The sequence below is a fragment of the Camelina sativa genome, chromosome 9 (assembly GCF_030686135.1).
Source record: "Camelina sativa cultivar CO46 ecotype springtype chromosome 9, ASM3068613v1".
NCBI lineage: Eukaryota > Viridiplantae > Streptophyta > Magnoliopsida > Brassicales > Brassicaceae > Camelina > Camelina sativa.
This window is the reverse complement of record NC_141888.1, coordinates 8,000,534-8,019,532: the sequence shown is the minus strand read 5'-3', so window position 1 is coordinate 8,019,532 and position 18,999 is coordinate 8,000,534. Positions and strand designations below refer to the sequence as shown.

The window sequence follows — 18,999 nt, the reverse complement described above, 5'->3', positions numbered from 1 at the left end:
ATGAAGATTGATGTCTATGTGTTGGATAAAAATACGGTGCAGTTTTGTATTAAGGATGAGCTTACTCGCTCGCGCATCCTAGGACGTGGTATGTGGAACCTTTGTGGTGTCCTGGTGGTTTTGTCTAAATGGAGTCCTATAGTGGAGCAGGATCAGGAGGAGATAAAAACAATCCCGTTATGGATCATTATCAAGAATGTCCCCGCCAAGTACTTCTCTTGGAAAGTGCTGAGTGCTGTTACTAGTCCTTTAGGGGTACCACCGCGATTACATCCTGATACTAAGGCATGTAAATCTTTCGAGGAAGCAAAAATTTTAGTAGAAGCGGACTTAACAAGAGCATTGCCAAATTTTTTCTCTTTTAAGTCAGGTAAGGGTGGGGATACAGTGGTGGAGTTTGTACATCCATTGTTGCCTCCGCGGTGTACTGTTTGCTCTTAATGGGGTCATTTAAGTAATGATTGTTTGCTAAAGACAAAGGTGGCTGGAGAACTCGAAACAGAACTTCCTGCAGTCCCTGTAGGACAAAACACGGAGGAGAGTAAAGGGGAGAGTGATGGAGCTGGTGATTTGGAGGTCACTACCAATAAGATGGCGGTTGTTATGACTGTGGTGCAAGAGGGTAAGAAACACGCTATCCCTACACGACAAACAGTTGACAATATTGAGGATAGTACAAAGGATAGTACTGTGATTGTTGTTGTGCAGGATAGTACAGAGGGTGTGGAGGATGTGGGGGTAGGTTTGCAGACACCAACAAAAAGTATCCGTAGTCCGGGCAAATTACCAACTAAAAGTGATCAGGAGATTTCGGCTGTGACGAATAGTTTTTCCTGTCTTAGTGACAATGATGAGCTAGGGGAAGAGATTGAGGAAGCTTGCTTGGATACGAACAAATCAGAGAACCAAGCTTTGGAGATGAATGCTAAGTTGTTTGTAGAGCAGACGAATACGAAGCCTACTGCGGATTGCACTAGTGATCCTTATGGAGCTGAAGTGACAATTAGACCTTCTCTACCGCGTGCTTCCAAAGACGGACACAAGTTTCTATCAAAAGATGGTCAGCAGAGCTCTAGGATCTTGCCTCCTAGTACAACGCAAACACGTCAAACCCCAAGAAACTTTGATGTCTGGTTTCTTTTGGAATATCAAGGGGTTTAATAAAAAAGAAAAGCACATTGTGGCCCGTGAGTGGACAAACCAATGTCATTTTGATTTTGGCTGTTTACTTGAAACAAAGGTAAAGGAGAAAAGAGTTGATCGAGTGTTTTGAGTGGTCTTTGCTGACTGGTCTCTACTCTCAAACTATGATGAGCATCGTTTGGGCCGTATTTGGTTAGTTTGGAGGGATAACGTACGGGTAACACCGGTATATAAGACTTCACAATTAATCACAGTTTCTATACATATTGAGGGGCAGCTGGAGGAATTTTTTGCCACCTTCGTATATGCTGCAAACCTTGCTGCAGATAGGAAAGCTCTCTAGCAAGATCTCCGATATCATCATGACTCACCAATGTTTAAGAACAAAGCTTGGATTATTTGCGGTGATTTCAATGAGGTGTTGGAGGGAGGTGATCACTCTTTGTTTGCTTCATCTCCGACTATCTCCCATGGTATGCGTGATTTTCAGGATCTGGTTTGTCATTGTGAGCTCACGGATATGAGTTATTAGGGACAAAAATTTACATGGTGTAATAAAAGGCAGGATGGGGTTATATGCAAGAAATTGGATAGGGTGCTGATTAGCAAGTCATGGCTGCACCAGTACCATCAGTCTTACTCTGTTTTTGAATCAGGGGGTTGTTCGGATCATATGCGATGCAGATTCTATATTTCGGAGGAAGAGAAGCGGGTCAAGAAGCCGTTTAAATTTATGAAGGCAACAACTAATCACCCTGACTACCACACCTTTCTAGCTGAGAGATGGACAGAGTCTCCACCACTCTTCCACTCTATATCTGCAATGCATCGTTTGGGCCGTATTTGGTTAGTTTGGAGGGATAACGTACGGGTAACACCGGTATATAAGACTTCACAATTAATCACAGTTTCTATACATATTGAGGGGCAGCTGGAGGAATTTTTTGCCACCTTCGTATATGCTGCAAACCTTGCTGCGGATAGGAAAGCTCTCTAGCAAGATCTCCGATATCATCATGACTCACCAATGTTTAAGAACAAAGCTTGGATTATTTGCGGTGATTTCAATGAGGTGTTGGAGGGAGGTGATCACTCTTTGTTTGCTTCATCTCCGACTATCTCCCATGGTATGCGTGATTTTCAGGATCTGGTTTGTCATTGTGAGCTCACGGATATGAGTTATTAGGGACAAAAATTTACATGGTGTAATAAAAGGCAGGATGGGGTTATATGCAAGAAATTGGATAGGGTGCTGATTAGCAAGTCATGGCTGCACCAGTACCATCAGTCTTACTCTGTTTTTGAATCAGGGGGTTGTTCGGATCATATGCGATGCAGATTCTATATTTCGGAGGAAGAGAAGCGGGTCAAGAAGCCGTTTAAATTTATGAAGGCAACAACTAATCACCCTGACGACCACACCTTTCTAGCTGAGAGATGGACAAAGTCTCCACCACTCTTCCACTCTATATCTGCAATGCATAGGTTCTCAAAGAAATTAAAGGGTCTGCAACCGCTACTGAGGTCCATGGGGAAACAACAGGTTGGCCATATCACCATCCGTACGAAGGAAGCCTATAAGTGTCTATGTGAGTTGCAGATGCAGACAATGGCACACCCCTCCCCACATGCGATTAGTGCTGAGGCTGATGCATATGCAAAATGGCAAAGACTATCAGACATTGAGGAAAGTTACCTAAAGCAAAAGGCAAAGCTCCATTGGCTGAAAGTGGGTGATCAAAATAATAAAGCTTTTCACATTCCTGCAACATTGAGAGAACAAATAAATACTATCAGGGAAATTCTTTGTGACGATGGGAGATTGGTTGATAAACTAGACCATATCAAGCTGGAAGCGGAGAGGTATTTCAAGGAATTTCTCACCCTGCAACCTGCAAATTTATAGACTTGGTCTCGTGAGGAGCTGGAGGGGATCTTGGGTTCAAATGTGGTGCAAGTGATAAGCAACTTCTGACTCATGATGTCACTAATGAGGAGATTAGGAGAGTGTTATTTTCGATGCCATCAAGCAAATCACCAGGTCCTGATGGTTTCACGACAGAGTTTTTCAAGGAGTCTTGGTCTATTGTGGGAGAGGATTTCTTAGTTGCGGTCCAATCTTTTTTTCAAACTGGCTTCTTACCTAAGGGCATCAACTCCACCATCTTAGCCTTGATTCCAAAAAAGAAAAAAGCAAAGGTTATGAAAGATTATCGACCGATATCTTGCTGCAATGTGATCTACAAGGTGATCTCCAAAATCCTTGCAAACCGGCTAAAGATTATTCTACCCAAGTTTATCACTCCTAATCAGTCTGTTTTTGTTAAAGATAGACTGTTAATGGAAAACGTTCTCTTCGCTACAAAGATTATTAAAGATTATCATAAGGACACGGTTTCCCCCAGGTGTGCAATGCAGATAGATATATCAAAAACCTTTGATTCAGTGCAGTGGGACTTCCTTCTCACAACTCTTCGAGCGCTGGATATCCCGAAACAATTTGTGCTCTGGATAAAAACTTGTATCACGACGGCCTCTTTCTCTGTCCAAGTCAATGGCGAGTTAGCTGGATATTTTGGTAGTTTGTGTGGTCTTCGTCAAGGGTGTTCTCTCAGTCCTTATTTGTTCGTTATTTGCATGAATGTGCTGTCCTGCAAGCTTGATAAGGCAGCTCAAGAAAAGGTCTTCAGCTTCCACCCGAATTGTAAACATCTGCAGTTAACTCATTTATGCTTTGCCGACGATCTGATGGTCTTTGTAGATGGAGACAAGACATCTATTCAAGGTGCACTACGTGTTTTTGATGATTTTGCAATTCATACAGAACTGAATATTAGCCTGGAGAAATCAATATTATATATGGCTGGTGTCTCCACTGATCAGAAGAGAGAGATTCTTCAGCAATTGCCTTTTGCTTTAGGCTCTTTACCGGTTCGGTATCTTGGTCTCCCGCTCCTCCCAAAGCATATGTCCTCTTCAGACTATCTCCCTCTGTTAGAAAACATACGTTCAAAGATAAATTCTTGGACTGCTAGAACACTCTCGTTTGCTGGACGTCTTCAGCTTCTCCGATCGGTTATTTTCAGTATTACAAACTTTTGGATTTCTGCCTATAGACTTCCTAAAGCATGCATTCACGAAATTGATCAGCTGTGCTCGGCTTTCCTGTGGTCTAGCCCAACTTTAAATGCTAAGAAGATTAAGTTAACATGGACAGAGGTTTGTCTCCCTAAGTCTGAGGGTGGTTTGGGGCTTCGTTCATTATGTGAGGCTAATAATGTGAGTGTCCTAAAGCTGATTTGGAGAATTATCTCTGCCAAGGGCTCACTATGGGTTAACTGGATCCACCGCTACCTCATTCGCAGTGGCTCTTTCTGGTCGGAAAAAGATAACACCGTTTCTGGATCCTGGATTTGGAAGAAGCTTCTAAAGTACAAGGACCTAGCAAAACAGTTTCACCGCATAGAGGTTTATAATGGTGAGTCCACTTCATTCTGGTTTGATGACTGGAGTTCTTTGGGTCGTCTATACGAGAAGGTTGGGGACCGTGGTTGCTTATCTATGGGAATACCAATCTCAAGTACGGTAGCTGAAGCAATGGACCAGACTCGCCGTAGACGAAGTCGGAATGAGTTCCTTAGTTTGATTGAAGATGAACTCCACAAGAAACAACTTGTCCGTGATCATAATCGACAAGATGTTTCTCTGTGGAAGCGGAAAAGTAACGTTTATCATAAGAACTTTCGAACAAAGGACACCTGGTTGCACATCCATGGAACACATTCATTAATGGAGGAGTCTCGAGTAATTTGGTTCTCTCAAGCAACTCCACGTTTTGCTTTCTCACTTGGCTGGTGGTGAAAAACAGACTCGCAACAGGGGAACATATGGTAAACTGGAACACAACCGCAAATCCAGGCTGTGTTTTCTGCAATCATCTGATGGAGACACGAGAGCATTTGTTTTTTCTCTGTCCGTTCACGCAGCAGCTTTGGGAGTCGTTGGTAAAAGGCTTATTACGGACAAGTACACCACAGATTGGACGCAGGTGATACATCTGCTTATGGGGAAACAGTTGGACAAAACACAGTGGTTCCTATTGAACTATACTTTTTAGAATGCTATCCACTCAATTTGGTGGGAGAGAAACGATAGGAGACATGGGGAATCACACTCATCGGTGGAGAAGCTGGTGAAGTTTATCGACAAAAACGTTCATAACAGGGTCAACACAATGCCTGATAAGGATGGCACCCTCATTCAGGCTTGGTTGGCATCAAGGTTCCACTGATGCTATGGTTTTCTCTTTTTTATTTTCAAAAGTTTTCAAATATGTAAACACCAGTTTGTAAAATTGCTGTAAAATGTTTATTTTTCTTTGAATATAATTTAACAATAAATTTAAAAAAAAGTTTGTTAAAGATAAACTGGATAGAAAAATAAAATATAATTGAAAGTATATAATTTTACCTAAGAAACATAAAAAAAAAAAAAGAAAAAAAAATGCATCCAGTAGTAAAAAATACTAAGAGGGGGGGTATTAAACTTGTATTTTAGAGGATTTTAAGGTATTTTTAAAATCACTTGTTATTCAATTGATGATTTTTAAAAATCTTTTAAAATCCTATGTTATTGAACTTATGATTTATGTAAAATCATTTAAAATGATTCACAATCTCTTGTTATTCAATTCATAATTTTTAAAACTCACTAAAAATCTACTGTTATTCAAAATATCACAACTTTTTAAAATTTAGCTACTTTGAATGATTTTAAGAGGCTTTTTATCTTTTTTAAGTTGAAAAATGTGATTCATAAAATCACAGCCTTCAAGATGGAATTTTGAAGGATTTCCAAAATTCTTTTAAAAACTCCGTTCCTGCAACTGGCTATAACATGGGTTAATCTAACCTCATTGAAACAGGCTAAGTAACGATCCTGCAACTGGTCATCACCTAAATGCTTTGCTGCAACAGTACCAAGAGCACTTACACCAACATGACCACATATAAATGTCACACGCCTGTTAAAAATTACACTCATCTACCTAGACTTTTTTTTAATGTCTCGTGTGAATTGGGGGTTTGAAGCATAATGATATTCACTTCTTGTTTATGAAAAGGCCATTTTCTCATTTACTCTAATGTGTTTTTTTGCAGGCTACCAATGATAATGAGATATCAATAATGTTATTTCTCGTTTAATAATGAAGAGGATGGCTTGTTTTGAAATCTTCTAAATTCAATGGAAAAATCTGTCAAAATCTCACAGATTGTCATTTCATTTTCATTATTTAATATACAAAACTCTAACAAATTTCGTTTGACCACAACATTAAGTGGTCAAACGAAAAAATTAAACGGGGTTAATTATCTGTTAACGAGATCCGTTAATAGCAAAACGACGCTGTTTATAACACCCTAAAACCCCCAAATTAAGAAATCGATTCTCAATTTTCTCAATTCACAAACCCTAATCGATCTCAATTTATCTTTTCTTCTTTAATTTCAATTTTCTTCTTCGGTTTCTCTCGTCTTCTTCGAGTTGACGAGATGAGTTCTAGCTTAAAGACATCGGTGGTAGCTTCGTTCGACCGTCGAGTGCCATTGAAGTGTGTTTGTGGAGCCGGTGTAACGATCTTTACATCGAGAACTGAAGAGAATCTTGGTCGACCGTTCTTCCGGTGTATAACAAAAAGAGATCTGGAATCTTCTCGTCATCGAAAATATCATGTTCGACTAGGGTTAGATCGATTAGGGTTTGTGAATTGGAGAAATTGAGAATCGATTTCTCAATTTGGGGGGGTTTTAGGGTGTTATAAACAGCGTCATTTTGCTATTAACGGATCTCGTTAACAGATAATTAACCTCGTTTAATTTTTCTGTTTGACCACTTAACGTTGTGCCTCAAAAGGCTAAGTCAACGAGAGTTTACGATTTATTTGGAAGTCAATAAATAATTAGTGTTTTTTTCCTTCAAAAACAGAGTTCGAGATTTAAAATCAACGAAAATATAGACTTGGGATTTTAATGACATTTTTCTCAATATATAGAACTGGGGACTTGGAAACATATATGAAAATTACTTTGCCAACTGAACTAAAGAAGCTACTAACCCATATGTTGTAGTGATGTTACAATGGGCGACTCCGGCCTGTTTCGGCCCTACCCGTTTAGACCCTGCCCCTTTAAATCATCATACCGTTTTTTTTAAAATCAGCCGTTACTCGTTAGCTTAACCTTTTGCCATTGACCTCCTTTAACATTGACGTCAATACGACGACGATGAGTGCTCTCTCAAGCTTCCATCAATCGTGGAAGACTTTGATTCTCGCGAGCCAACGTTGCAACACAGTGAAGCAAATCAAATCAACGCATACTCTATTCATCATCCATGGCCTCCATCGAAACACTTACGCGATTAGCAAACTTCTCACAGCGTTTCTCCATCTTCCCAATTTGAACAAACACTTTCACTACGCTTCCGCTATATTCGATTCCATTGAGATTCGTAACTCATTCGTTTACGATACTATGATAAGAATTTGCTCCAGAAGCTCCCTGCCTCACTTGGGTTTACGATATTTTCGGTTAATGGTGAGTGAAGACGAAGAAGAAGAAGAAGATATAGCTCCAAGTTATCTCACGTTCCATTTCTTGATTGTTGCGTGTTTGAAAGCTTGTTTATTCTCTGTGGGTAAGCAAATCCATTGTTGGGTGATTAAAAATGGTGTCTTTTTATCGGATGGTCATGTACAGACTGGGGTTTTGAGGGTTTATGTAGAAGATAGAGTGTTGGTGGATGCCCGCAAAGTGTTCGATGAAATTCCTGAGCCAGATGTTGTGAAATGGGATGTTTTGATGAATGGGTATGTTAGATGTGGGTTAGGATCTGAGGGTTTGGAGTTGTTTAAGGAGATGTTGGTTAGAGGAATTGAGCCTGATGAGTTTTCGGTTACTACGGCACTAACGGCTTGTGCACAAGTTGGGGCTCTTTCTCAGGGGAAGTGGATTCATGAGTTTGTGAAGAAGAAGAAGATATGGATTAACTCTGATGTATTTGTTGGAACTGCACTTGTTGATATGTATGCTAAGTGTGGTTGCATAGAGACGGCTGTGGAAGTTTTCGAAAAGTTGAGTAAGAGGAATGTGTTTTCATGGGCAGCCTTAATTGGAGGATATGCTGCTTATGGTTATGCAAAGAAAGCTATTATGTGTTTGGATCGGATGGAGCGAGAGGATGCTATTAAGCCTGATAGTGTAGTTCTTCTTGGGGTCTTAGCTGCTTGTTCTCATGGAGGATTTCTTCAAGAAGGTAGAACAATGTTAGAAAATATGGAAGATCGATATGGAATTACTCCGAAGCATGAGCATTACAGTTGTATAGTAGATTTGATGTGTAGAGCTGGAAGATTAGATGATGCACGTGGTCTTATTGAAAAAATGCCAATGAAACCGCTTGCGTCTGTTTGGGGTGCTTTACTGAATGGTTGTCGAACGCATAAGAATGTTGAACTCGGGGAACTAGCTGTTAGAAATCTTCTTGAGTTAGAGAAAGGAAATGCTGATGAAGAGGAAGCAGCTCTAGTTCAACTATCTAATATTTACTTTAGTGCTCAACGAAATTTGGAGGCAACTAAGATTCGTGGGATGATGGATCAGAAGGGAATAAGAAAGGCACCAGGATGCAGTGTGTTAGATGTGGATGGGAATGTTACCAAATTTGTTTCGGGAGATGTGTCACACCCAAATCTGCTACAAATTCACACAGTGATTCATCTTCTGTCTGTTGATGCCTTGCAGATTCTGTAACACTCACTTTGAAGCTGCAAATCTTATCAGAGCACCTCTAACCGACAATACACACTAAAGGGTTGTCCAAAGGTTATGTGGGAATGGGGACAAGGAGTACTTATGAAGGACCAAGAGGAGCTTCTGAACTCGATGCAACATATGACCACCTAAAACAGGAACTGGAAACTTATGCAAGGCCTGAAGAAATAGATGAGCCTCTCTCACGAGGGCCCTTGAGAGTAACTTCTAAACAAGTGTCTGATTCAGACTTTAGGGTGTCTGGAGAGTAGAACAGAAGTGCATGAGCCAAAAAAGGAAAACCAGTAGCTACAGTTGAAATTTGCATGGCGTTTGGGCACACCTATTCAGCATCTAAGAGAGTGGAGAGGATTGAATCTCGTACAGTGAAAAGCTGATTAAATAACGTAAGCCATAGAAACTCATAGTATTTTCCATTGTCTTATATATTCTAGGTAATCAAATCTGTAACTGCAGGTTACCTGTGATTGATAAGGGTGTGTCTGTCTTGTCTTGACTCAGGAACAATGGTTTGGCTCAGGTACACTCTTGTCGTTCGTAACAGTTGCTACCTTGAGTTATGTTGTTCTCCTAAGAAACTTTTCTTGACTTGCAGAAACTTGATGTTTCACAGATATAGGATCTTGTTTAACATATTACTCAATTTGATCTGTTAGTGGTATGTATCTCACTAAGAATAAAAGAAGCTTATTGACAATTACGTGTTGGGAAACCTTACCAAAATCTCAACACGATGTCTTCTTGAATGTTTGGCGTAGTATTGGGTTTTGGTTGCTTAGGTAGGCATTTCACATACAGCCTTATGTTAGATTCATTTAGCATCAAGTGTGGTGTACTCATGTTAAAAGGTTTTGTTGATATACAGCGTGTTACTGAAATACACAATAACAGAAATCAAAAGTTTGTGGTCTTGGACAACGAACTCTCTGTAATTTTGAACCATTCTTCAAGAAGTGCTGGCATCCCCTGTAAAATTTCAACACATTCTCTTCAATTTTAATTGATTCAGGGAAACCACAGTTGACATATAACCAAAGAACGTAACCAACTAACTGAAAATAATAACCATCTATATCACACATTTTCATGACTAAACCAGAACCCACAAACTAAAACTGTTATGTTCCCCGCAGTGTCTAATTTATGTCCTTGTTCTTCATGAGTCATTGTTTTGGTAAAATATGAACCAATTTAAAGCAATTAACCTTTCGAGGGGATCAAGACGACGTGCATCTTTGTATTGTTGGGAGGGAGATGCAACCGGAGGGGATATAATTGCCCGTTTAAAGGGTTCTTGGAACAGATTGATAAATCACTTAGACCTGTCTCTTCTTTAAGCTTCTCTTGCAGCTCTTCTAGTCCCATACCCTTGAAGCAGAAAAGCTCTTCCTTTGCTGTTTCATCCACGTTCCCATCGTCGTCCCCAATTCTATAATAAATTAGCCTGCCATCTGCCTTGACTGGTGAGCGGACACTGTCATCAGACTGATCATAAAATGTAAAAAACAAAAGGTGTAGGTCAGTAATTTTTGATGCAATCATGCCCAGAACAAACTTGTTTTCTTTGATTAGATGCTTGCATGAATATGATAGTGTAGAACTGATCAAACCTCGGGTTTGGAAAATCTTGGGGACCTGAGAGAGAATCCTTTGGGTGAATTGGGTTCTTGATAATCATCTTTTATTTCCATCAGAAGTTCTGGTGGTGGCGGAGGAGGCGGGAGAGGCGTATAAACCGGTTCAGCCACCGGGGGTGCTTTCTTCTTTCTGCTTTCCAAAATATCAACATCCCATAAAATCCAGTCCTGTGTGGTTGACCTATGTGGAATATCATGTGTAATTGAGTTCCTCCATGGCGGTAAACCCCCATTAGCTCGGAGATACTGTCCATACCTATTGAATTCAAATTCTTCACACCATTCATATTCAAGAAGACTACATAGAGGAGAGATGGCCTCTGATCAAAGTAAGACACATACCTCGTCTTGAGTCTAACCTGAACACCTTCTCTAACGGGTTCCCATTCAGTTGATGAGTCTAGCCTCCGTGGTAGTGTTTGTGTTACCTTCTTGCCGGTCATGCCAAGGAACATTGGGATGTTTGAAGCGGTTAGGTACTTTCCAAAGCAGCTCTTGAGACGAATCACGTCTGCCTCTTCTACAACCTCCACCGTCCATCTTGCGTTCATAGACCGCCCATCTCTGTCCTGGCTCACGGATTCTTCGTCCTCCTCTGCTAGAAGGTACTTGTCGTGGTAGCTACGTAAACGCACGGTTTCAGCCTTTTTGAAAATCTCCATTATTGTTCTGTTGTATCAAAATTACAGATATATCATATTAATAAAAATCTTATACAGAAGAATCCTATAAAGCCATGTACAAACGGCAAAATCTGATTGCTTATGCAATCTGTCATTAAAACATTCATGTTTGAAATCGAAATGATACCAATGTTTGCTTTGTCTATACCTGAAACAAGGATCTGTGGATGGCAAAGGCTGCCAGTTTACGTTCAAGAATTGGATTGATCATTCATTTTGGAAATGTTTTCAGGTACTTTGGAACCCTTTTTTAGTTTCTTTGGTTTTGGATTAGAGAAAAAAGAGGTTTATTTGTTTTTTTATTTGTGGTGTTAATAATGTATTTAGAGATTGTTAAGGGTATATTAGGAAACAGGTACGTACTTGTATGGGATTTCATTTCATCTAATATTAGTCGAATTCACAGAGTTAATCAAAAACATTAAAGACTTTATCAAAGTTTTCGTTCTAATTTTCTTGTTTTATATATTCTTGAAGTCTTAGAACAGACAAGATTCTTAGTGTTGTGTTCTTGATTTTCTTTTTATGGCAAGGAGTATGAGTTTGCAGAAAACGAGAGCTGGAAACGTTAGGAACATTACACTGTCTATGAAATTGCTCAAAAGTTCAATAAAACCAGTGTTCAACAAAGCGTTAGGCGGTATATGGGCGGTGATCCAGTGTCTAGCACGTGGAACATCTAATCGGGCTAATCGGGGCCTAGCGATTTTTAGGCGGTTTAAGCCTTTACAACATAAAACATTAATTTATAAAAATTATATATAAATTTATGTAAAATATATACTAGAAAAACAAAAAAATGATAAATCATAAACAAAAGTTAAAAAAATACATTTATTTAAGTTACATTAAAAATATATAAACTTTTATAATTACTTATACATATATAAAACTTAATAATTTAAATATATGTAGTTAAAAATCAAAAATAAATATTAAAATAATATTTATGTAATTTTAAGCGATTCAGACGGTCATCTAGGCGTCTACTGAACGCCTAGGCGTCTACTGAACGCCTACTGAACGCCTAGGCGTCTACTGAACGCCTAGGCGGCCGCTTAGACCGCTTTCTTGAACAGTTATAAAACTATAATGGTTAGATTCTAAAACGTTAACCATGAGCCAGGCTTAAAATAACATGCGAAATGCTTTTAATTGCTTGTAACTCTTTTTGTCCTTGTGTTCATCTACTTGGTCTCTCTGAATCATCTTCCTCCTCTCTAGAGCTTGAACCAGATCTTCAAGAGATTCATCAGCATCTATCTCACGATTCTTCTTCATCAACTTCTCAGCAACATCAGCGGGTGCAATCTTTGTTTCCTTTATCAAAGACTCTATCTTTTCGAACAAAGGATGAGAATCAAGATCCAGATAGTTCTTGGCTAGAATCTTGAACGCCTCGAAAGTACAGTAAGACAACTCAATATTCATATCCATTCTCCCTCTCCTGATTAAAGCCGGGTCAAGTTTTGCCAAGTGATTTGTCGTGAAGACAATAATCCTCTCTTGTCCGCAAGCAGACCATATCCCATCAATGAAATTCAAAAGCCCCGAAAGCGTTACGAAACTCTTGTCTTCTTCTTCTTCTTCTTCACCTTGTTGTCCATCTTTTCTCAATCTTGTCCAGTAGCTCTCTTTCTTCTTTCTATTACCCGTAAGAACCAATGAGCAATCAATATCTTCAATCACGATAATAGACTTATTAGAAGTAGCAGTGAGAAGTTTCCTCAACTCCGAGTTGTTCTGTATAGCCGTAAGTTCAAGATCGTAGATACTATAGTTCAAAAGGTTCGCCATTGCAGCAATCATTGTTGATTTACCGGTCCCCGGTGGCCCATACAGCAAGTAACCCCTCTTCCAAGCTTTACCAATCTTCTTGTAATAATCTTTACCATTGCTAAACGCAACAAGATCATTCAAGATCTCCTCTTTCTTCTTTGGTTCCAGTGCTAACGTATCAAAATTCGCAGGATGCTCAAAGTCAATATATCTCCAAAGACTAGTCTTGCTGGAACCCCAGTGAGAACTCGGATTATTTGTGAACAACTTCATCTTCTTGTTCTTGTCTTCAATCGATTTGCCTTCTTCAACAACATATTTTATGTAAGAATTGGTTACAATATCTCGCGATCGTCTATGGAAAGTGAGCTTCAATGTTATAAATCCTATGGAATCAGTCTCTGTCTCCCACCAGACTCGAATTCCTTCATACTCATCTTGGACTCTAGTCTCGTCTCGTTTCAAAACCAAGCCTTTACTATCTTTATTCTGGCTTGCTCTTAGATGCTTGGCTTTATCAGTTGCTTTTGCCCCAAGGTAAGTCTCGATGGCCGCAAAAGCGTGATTGTATCGATAATCTTCGTATTCACAAAAGGTTATTACGACATAAGGAGAGAAGAAGTTAATGAATCTGTCTGAAAACCTCTGGAAGAAAGAGAGTTGTTGGATTGTGGAGATAAGAAACTCATTAATAGCGATCTTGAGGTCGTTTGGGAAGATTTGTTGAATAGTTGCACACAGGAAGAATAAATTCGCGAAGCTTGAACCAAACGTATCCCCCATCATCATGATTCTTTAGATCAAAATCTTTTTTTTTTTTCCTTTTTTAGGAGTTGGTTGTGTTTTGGCTATGAGTATATATAGAATGTGTATTACTTGTAAAGGTAATGCATATTTTCCAAGTTTTGTAATACTATTTTCCAAATTGTTATTTTTTCCTTTTCAATACCAAATATTACTTGAGTTATCGTTCTAGTATAGTTCATATATGCCTTTTTTCAGAAGATCGTCATGTTGGTGTATTGATTTGTTTCCTTTATTGGTTATAATATTACCAAATTTTAGCTTTATTTGGCTCAGTTAATGAAGAGTTCCCATAACTCGACTCATGTAATAATAATAATCTTCTTTGTAATGCTATTGAACACGTACGTAGATTTTTTTTGCCTAAAGACACTTCCGAACACGGTTGTCTAAAAATGTATTATTTTTGTAGCAGTAAAAATATAAGTGACGACTACAGCAAAGTCCAATAGAGTCAACTTGGTCGGTCTATTTTACAGTTAATTATAGAAATAAGGTTAAAACGTGTATATATTCACACTCTCGACAACACGTTTCTCAAATTTCATGCCAAGATCAATCATATTTTCAATTTTTCAAAATAACTAAATATTGTACCAATCTTTATATGATTATATCATATCTCACAAAATAGTGCATATTATATAACTCCACCTAGAAATTTGTCGTGCGTGTTTTAAAAGCCAATTTCACATTACTTTCGTAGGTGCTCAAATTATTACAACAACTTTGTGAATGTGATAAGATTTGGATATCGTGTGTACGTTTCCCGACAAAGACCACGGATAGAAGAGACAATAAAATCCAAAAATATTTGAAATAATTTTACGGACATTTAAATAAGTTTAACTGTTACCCTTTGAAACATTCAATCTTCATTGTACTTTCATTTCCGTAGATGGTTCTAAAATCTAATCAACATCGTATAGACCATTTCCAGCAAGGTGCTACAATTCTACGTACTCTTATCTTTCCAGCAAGAGTATACTCTTTAGAACCACCCACAACCAAATTAAGAAACACTCGTAAAAGCAAGTACATTGTATCATATTTGGTTTCCCTTAGCACACAATCTTATGATGAACATCGTTAATATATTTGATGTAGTTGAGACCAATTAAAATCTTGTTGCAACCATACAATATGCAGTATTTAGACTTGGTTTGCACTTTGAACTTTGCAGGCTATGCATATTGTATTTCCAAACCAAATGCAGTGTGACCAACGACCCATAATGTTTAATTATATCTTACGAGCAATTGGACATAACTGATCAATTTCAAAGTACTATTTTATAGTTTACGTCTGAATATTACATGTGGATCTGATTTGTGAGATTATCTTAAACAAACTAGTTCCCAACAAGTTCGAAAGAGATGGTATTAGGACTAAGATATATGTTAATCTTCTATTTCCTATATTTACGTGGGTACAAAGTTATCTTCTAGTTAGGCAACTATGTTTGTATAGATACCTTCTACCTCTATTGAATATAGACACAGATTTGCACATTATTTCCTCTTATTTCATGGTATCAGAGCCATCGAATCTGTGACCTATTTTTTTTTTCAAAGCCGCCGCCGCCGTTGTCTCTACACAACCGCCGCCGCCGTTGTCTCTACACAACCGCCGCCGCCGCACAGGATCTCTTTCTCTTTTCTACAGCCGCCGCACAATGTCTACTTCTCCTCAAACCACTTCCACACATGTGGTTGTCATAGCACCACCTTCTACGTACCAGCTCAGTTCTTCTGACAATCCAGGAGCTTTGATATCCTCTGTTATTTTGCAAGAGGATAATTATGCTGAGTGGGCTACGGAATTGCAGAACTCTCTTCAAGCAAAGCATAAGCTTGGTTTTATTGATGGATCTACTCCAAAACCGACTTCTGACCCTGATCTCAGCATGTGGCGTGCTTCTAATTCCATGATAGTGGGTTGGATCAGGACCTCTATTAATCCTAAACTTTGTTCCACCGTTTCTTTCATTGCCGAGGCTTCCACTTTGTGGGAGAGTCTTCGGTCTCGTTTCTCGGTTGGTAATGGAGTTTGCAAGCAAGTTCTCAAAGATGAGATTGCAGAGTGCAAACAAAACAGACAAACAGTCTTGGAATATTATGGCTGCTTGTCCAAACTATGGGAGGAGCTGCAGCATTATAAGATGGGTCGTGAGTGTACCTGTGCCGCTGCTCCTGATATTGCCAAAGAACTTGAGGATGACCGTGTTCACCAATTTCTCTTCGGACTTGATCTTTCCCAGTTCAGCAACAACCGTTCGACAATCACCGGTGAAGATCCTAAGCCTCCACTCACTCAAGTTTATTCTCATGTCATCCGTGAGGAACATAATCTCAACGTGGCACGGTCGAAAGAAACAACTAAAACAGAGGCGATTGGTTTCACGGTGAAAACAGAGGTTCCACCACAAGCTGCTGCCGTGTCTACTCCTCGTTTCCGTGACCGTTCTACTCTCTCATGCACTCATTGTCGTCGTCAAGGACACGACGTGTCCGAATGCTTTCAACTCCACGGGTATCTAGAGTGGTTCTTTGAACAAAAAGGTGGCCCTCGCTCCGACAACAGCCAACCTAATCGGTCTGTTCAACGTGGTGGTCGCCCGACCAGGGGTTCTAGTCGCGGCCGAGGACATGTCAACACAGCTCGTGTGGTGCCTTCTTCCGACTCTGGCAACAACCAAATTACGCAACTAATCAACCTGCTCGAAGCTCAACGCTCCAATACCTCTTCTGAAAAACTGTCTGGTAAAACTCACTTAACCGATGTTGTTTTAGATACTGGCGCCTCTCATCACATGACTGGTGATCTTTCTATTTTGGTGGATGTGGTTGACATTATCCCTTCACCGGTTACTAAACCTGATGGGCAACCATCTCGTGCTACTAAGTGTGGTTCTCTTCCATTGAGCTCAGCCTACCTGCTGACTGATGTGTTGTTTGTTCCAGATTTTAATTGCAGTTTAATCTCAGTCTCTAAACTCCTCAAACAAACTGGCTCCATTGGTATATTTACTGACACATTGTGCTTCTTGCAGGACCATTTTTCGAGGACTTTGACTGGAGCAGGTGAAGAGCGTGAGGGAGTGTACTATTTTACGGGAGTATTGGCATCAAGGTCTCCCAAAATTGTCGGCGCATCATCTTTCATCGAGTGCTTTGTGGCATCAAAGGCTTGGTCATCCTTCTCCTGGTGTTTTAGTTTCTTTATCTGAGTGTGTTCCATCTCCTAGCAGTGCTGGAGATATCAAAAGTTGTGACATTTGTTTTCGTTCTAAACAAACAAGAGATGTTTTTCATGATAGTAGTAATAAAGCTTCTGATTGCTTTTCACTTGTTCATTGCGACGTATGGGGTCCTTATCGCACCCTTCTACAAATGGTGAAACTTATTTTCTTACACTTGTTGACGATTATTCGCGGGCTGTCTGGACCTACCTCATTACTGCCAAGTCCGAGGTTCCTCAACTCATCCGTAATTTATGTGCCATGTCCTCACAACAATTTGGCAAACCAGTCAAGTCGTTTCGCACAGATAATGGCACATAATTCATGTGTCTCACTTCTTAATTTCAAGAAAAAGGTATCTTGCATCAGACTTCTTGCGTTGATACTCCTCAGCAAAATGGTCGTGTTGAACGCAAACACCTTCGTATTCTTAATGTTGCACGTGCATGTCTCTTTCAAAGTCATACGCTAGTGAAGTTTTGGGGCGAAAGTGTTCTTACTGCAACACATTTAATAAACAGAACACCATCTTCTGTCTTGAAGAACAAGACTCCGTACGAATTGTTGTTTGGCCAGCGTCTGTCGTATTATATGATACGAATGTTTGGTTGTTTGTGTTACGCACATCTTCGCTCTTGAGATACGGATAAGTTTGGTTTTCGGAGCCGAAAATGCGTTTTTGTTGGCTATCCCTATGGGAAAAAGGGGTGGCGCCTATTCGATCTTGCCACAGAAAAAATCTTTTTTAGTAGAGATGTGCGGTTTGAAGAAGAAACGTTTCCATTCTTGCATATCATGTCTTCTCCTTCGTTACCAGCACAACAACCCATTGTTGTTGATGATGATTGGGTTACGCCTCCTGTTTGACAGACCGGTGCAGATGTTCCACCTCCTGTTCAGTCCGACCTTCGTACATCACCGGATGTTCAACCGGAACCTGTTCTACCTGCAGAGGAACCTACTACACCGACAACAGTTGTTTCTTCTTCGGGTAGTCCATCTCCTTCGCCTTTTCGCCGTCTGTTGCGGAACCAGTAGAGGCTGATTCGCCTATTACTCCGAGACTACCGGAACTGTTGGGAAAAGATCATCGCAAGAAGTTTCCATCGGTTCTCCTTAAATATTTTGTTGTCCCTTCTGTACACTCTTCCTCTCACGCTCTCGCACCTGATCTCCCTGACTCACTATCCTCGTCTACGGTCTCGGGTACGGTTCTTTATCCTATCACTAAATTCTTGTCTAATGCGGGTTTCTCTGCGAACCACATTGCTTTTATGGCTGCCATTTTGGACAGTAATGAGCCAAAACATTTCAAGGATGCAATAAAGATCAAAAAATGGTGTGAAGCAATGCAGAAAGAAATTGATGCATTGGAGGTAAACCACACTTGGGACATCACCGATTTACCACCAGGTAAGAAAGCTATCAATAGTAAATGGATTTACAAATTAAAGTTTTGAGCTGATGGTTCACTCGAACGACACAAAGCGTGTCTCGTCGCTATGGGCAATCATCAAAAAGAAGGAGTTGATTTTAAAGAAACGTTTGCTCCGGTTGCAAAGATGACTACGGTACGGTCTCTTCTCGGTGTTGCTGCTGCAAAAGAATGGGAGGTTCACCGAATGGACGTCCACAATGCCTTTCTTCATGGAGATCTAGAGGAAGACGTTTACATGAAGCTCCCACCGAGTTTTCAGTCCTCTGATCCAAACAAAATGTGTCGTCTCCGTAAGTCTTTGTATGATCTTAAGCAGGCACCGTGGTGTTGGTTCTCCAAGCTGTCCACTGCTCTTCGTGAATTTGGTTTTAAGCAAAGCTACCAAGACTACTCTCTGTTTTCTTTGATTCGTGGACAGACATTGATTCACATACTTGTCTAT

The 18,999-nt window shown here is 39.9% G+C and overlaps 3 protein-coding genes and 1 pseudogene across 5 annotated transcripts; 2 read left to right on the top strand and 2 right to left on the bottom strand.

Moving 5' to 3' along the window:
* LOC104715105 (uncharacterized) lies at nt 1-5,434 on the top strand. Its single transcript, XM_087465331.1, has 9 exons — nt 1-429; nt 475-1,133; nt 1,421-1,616; nt 1,709-1,989; nt 2,075-2,270; nt 2,330-3,006; nt 3,102-4,947; nt 5,012-5,191; nt 5,261-5,434. Exons 1-9 carry the CDS (start codon nt 1-3, stop codon nt 5,432-5,434), a joined length of 4,638 nt encoding a protein of 1,545 aa, XP_087321457.1.
* Nucleotides 5,435-7,252: 1,818 nt separating this feature from the next.
* On the top strand, nt 7,253-9,893 carry LOC104710703 (putative pentatricopeptide repeat-containing protein At3g28640). Of its 2 annotated transcripts, none has more exons than XM_010427338.2 (2): nt 7,253-9,361; nt 9,477-9,721. In XM_010427338.2, exon 1 carries the CDS (start codon nt 7,428-7,430, stop codon nt 8,952-8,954), a length of 1,527 nt encoding a protein of 508 aa, XP_010425640.1. In that variant the 5' UTR covers nt 7,253-7,427; the 3' UTR covers nt 8,955-9,361; nt 9,477-9,721. The 2 variants fall into 2 exon arrangements, with proteins under 2 accessions (XP_010425640.1, XP_010425639.1); XM_010427337.2 differs by having other exon boundaries at nt 7,378-9,361; nt 9,432-9,893.
* LOC147937894 (uncharacterized) lies at nt 9,790-11,588 on the bottom strand. 2 transcript variants are annotated; one of them, XM_087464043.1, is made up of 5 exons: nt 11,444-11,588; nt 10,955-11,281; nt 10,586-10,868; nt 10,181-10,460; nt 9,790-9,941 (listed from the first exon to the last, which is right to left on the bottom strand). In XM_087464043.1, exons 2-5 carry the CDS (start codon nt 11,272-11,274, stop codon nt 9,922-9,924), a joined length of 903 nt encoding a protein of 300 aa, XP_087320169.1. In that variant the 5' UTR covers nt 11,275-11,281; nt 11,444-11,588; the 3' UTR covers nt 9,790-9,921. The 2 variants fall into 2 exon arrangements, with proteins under 2 accessions (XP_087320169.1, XP_087320170.1); XM_087464044.1 differs by lacking the exon at nt 11,444-11,588 and having other exon boundaries at nt 10,955-11,295.
* Nucleotides 11,589-12,377: 789 nt separating this feature from the next.
* On the bottom strand, nt 12,378-13,878 carry LOC104715104 (AAA-ATPase At3g28610 pseudogene; annotated as a pseudogene).
* Nucleotides 13,879-18,999: the final 5,121 nt, after the last annotated feature.

What these genes read in the sequence shown, in the direction of transcription:
- LOC104715105 (XM_087465331.1), top strand. Translation starts at nt 1, where the DNA reads ATGAAGATTGATGTCTATGTGTTGGATAAAAATACGGTGCAGTTTTGT. An exon ending in CCAAGAAACTTTGATGTCTG is followed by an intron (nt 1,134 to 1,420) that starts GTTTCTTTTGGA and finishes ATTGAGGGGCAG; the next exon opens with CTGGAGGAATTTTTTGCCAC. An exon ending in ATCAAGCTGGAAGCGGAGAG is followed by an intron (nt 3,007 to 3,101) that starts GTATTTCAAGGA and finishes ATGTGGTGCAAG; the next exon opens with TGATAAGCAACTTCTGACTC.
- LOC104710703 (XM_010427337.2), top strand. Translation starts at nt 7,428, where the DNA reads ATGAGTGCTCTCTCAAGCTTCCATCAATCGTGGAAGACTTTGATTCTC.
- LOC147937894 (XM_087464043.1), bottom strand. Translation starts at nt 11,274, where the DNA reads ATGGAGATTTTCAAAAAGGCTGAAACCGTGCGTTTACGTAGCTACCAC. An exon ending in CAGGTTAGACTCAAGACGAG is followed by an intron (nt 10,869 to 10,954) that starts GTATGTGTCTTA and finishes TGAATTCAATAG; the next exon opens with GTATGGACAGTATCTCCGAG. An exon ending in CGTCTTGATCCCCTCGAAAG is followed by an intron (nt 9,942 to 10,180) that starts GTTAATTGCTTT and finishes GAAATTTTACAG; the next exon opens with GGGATGCCAGCACTTCTTGA.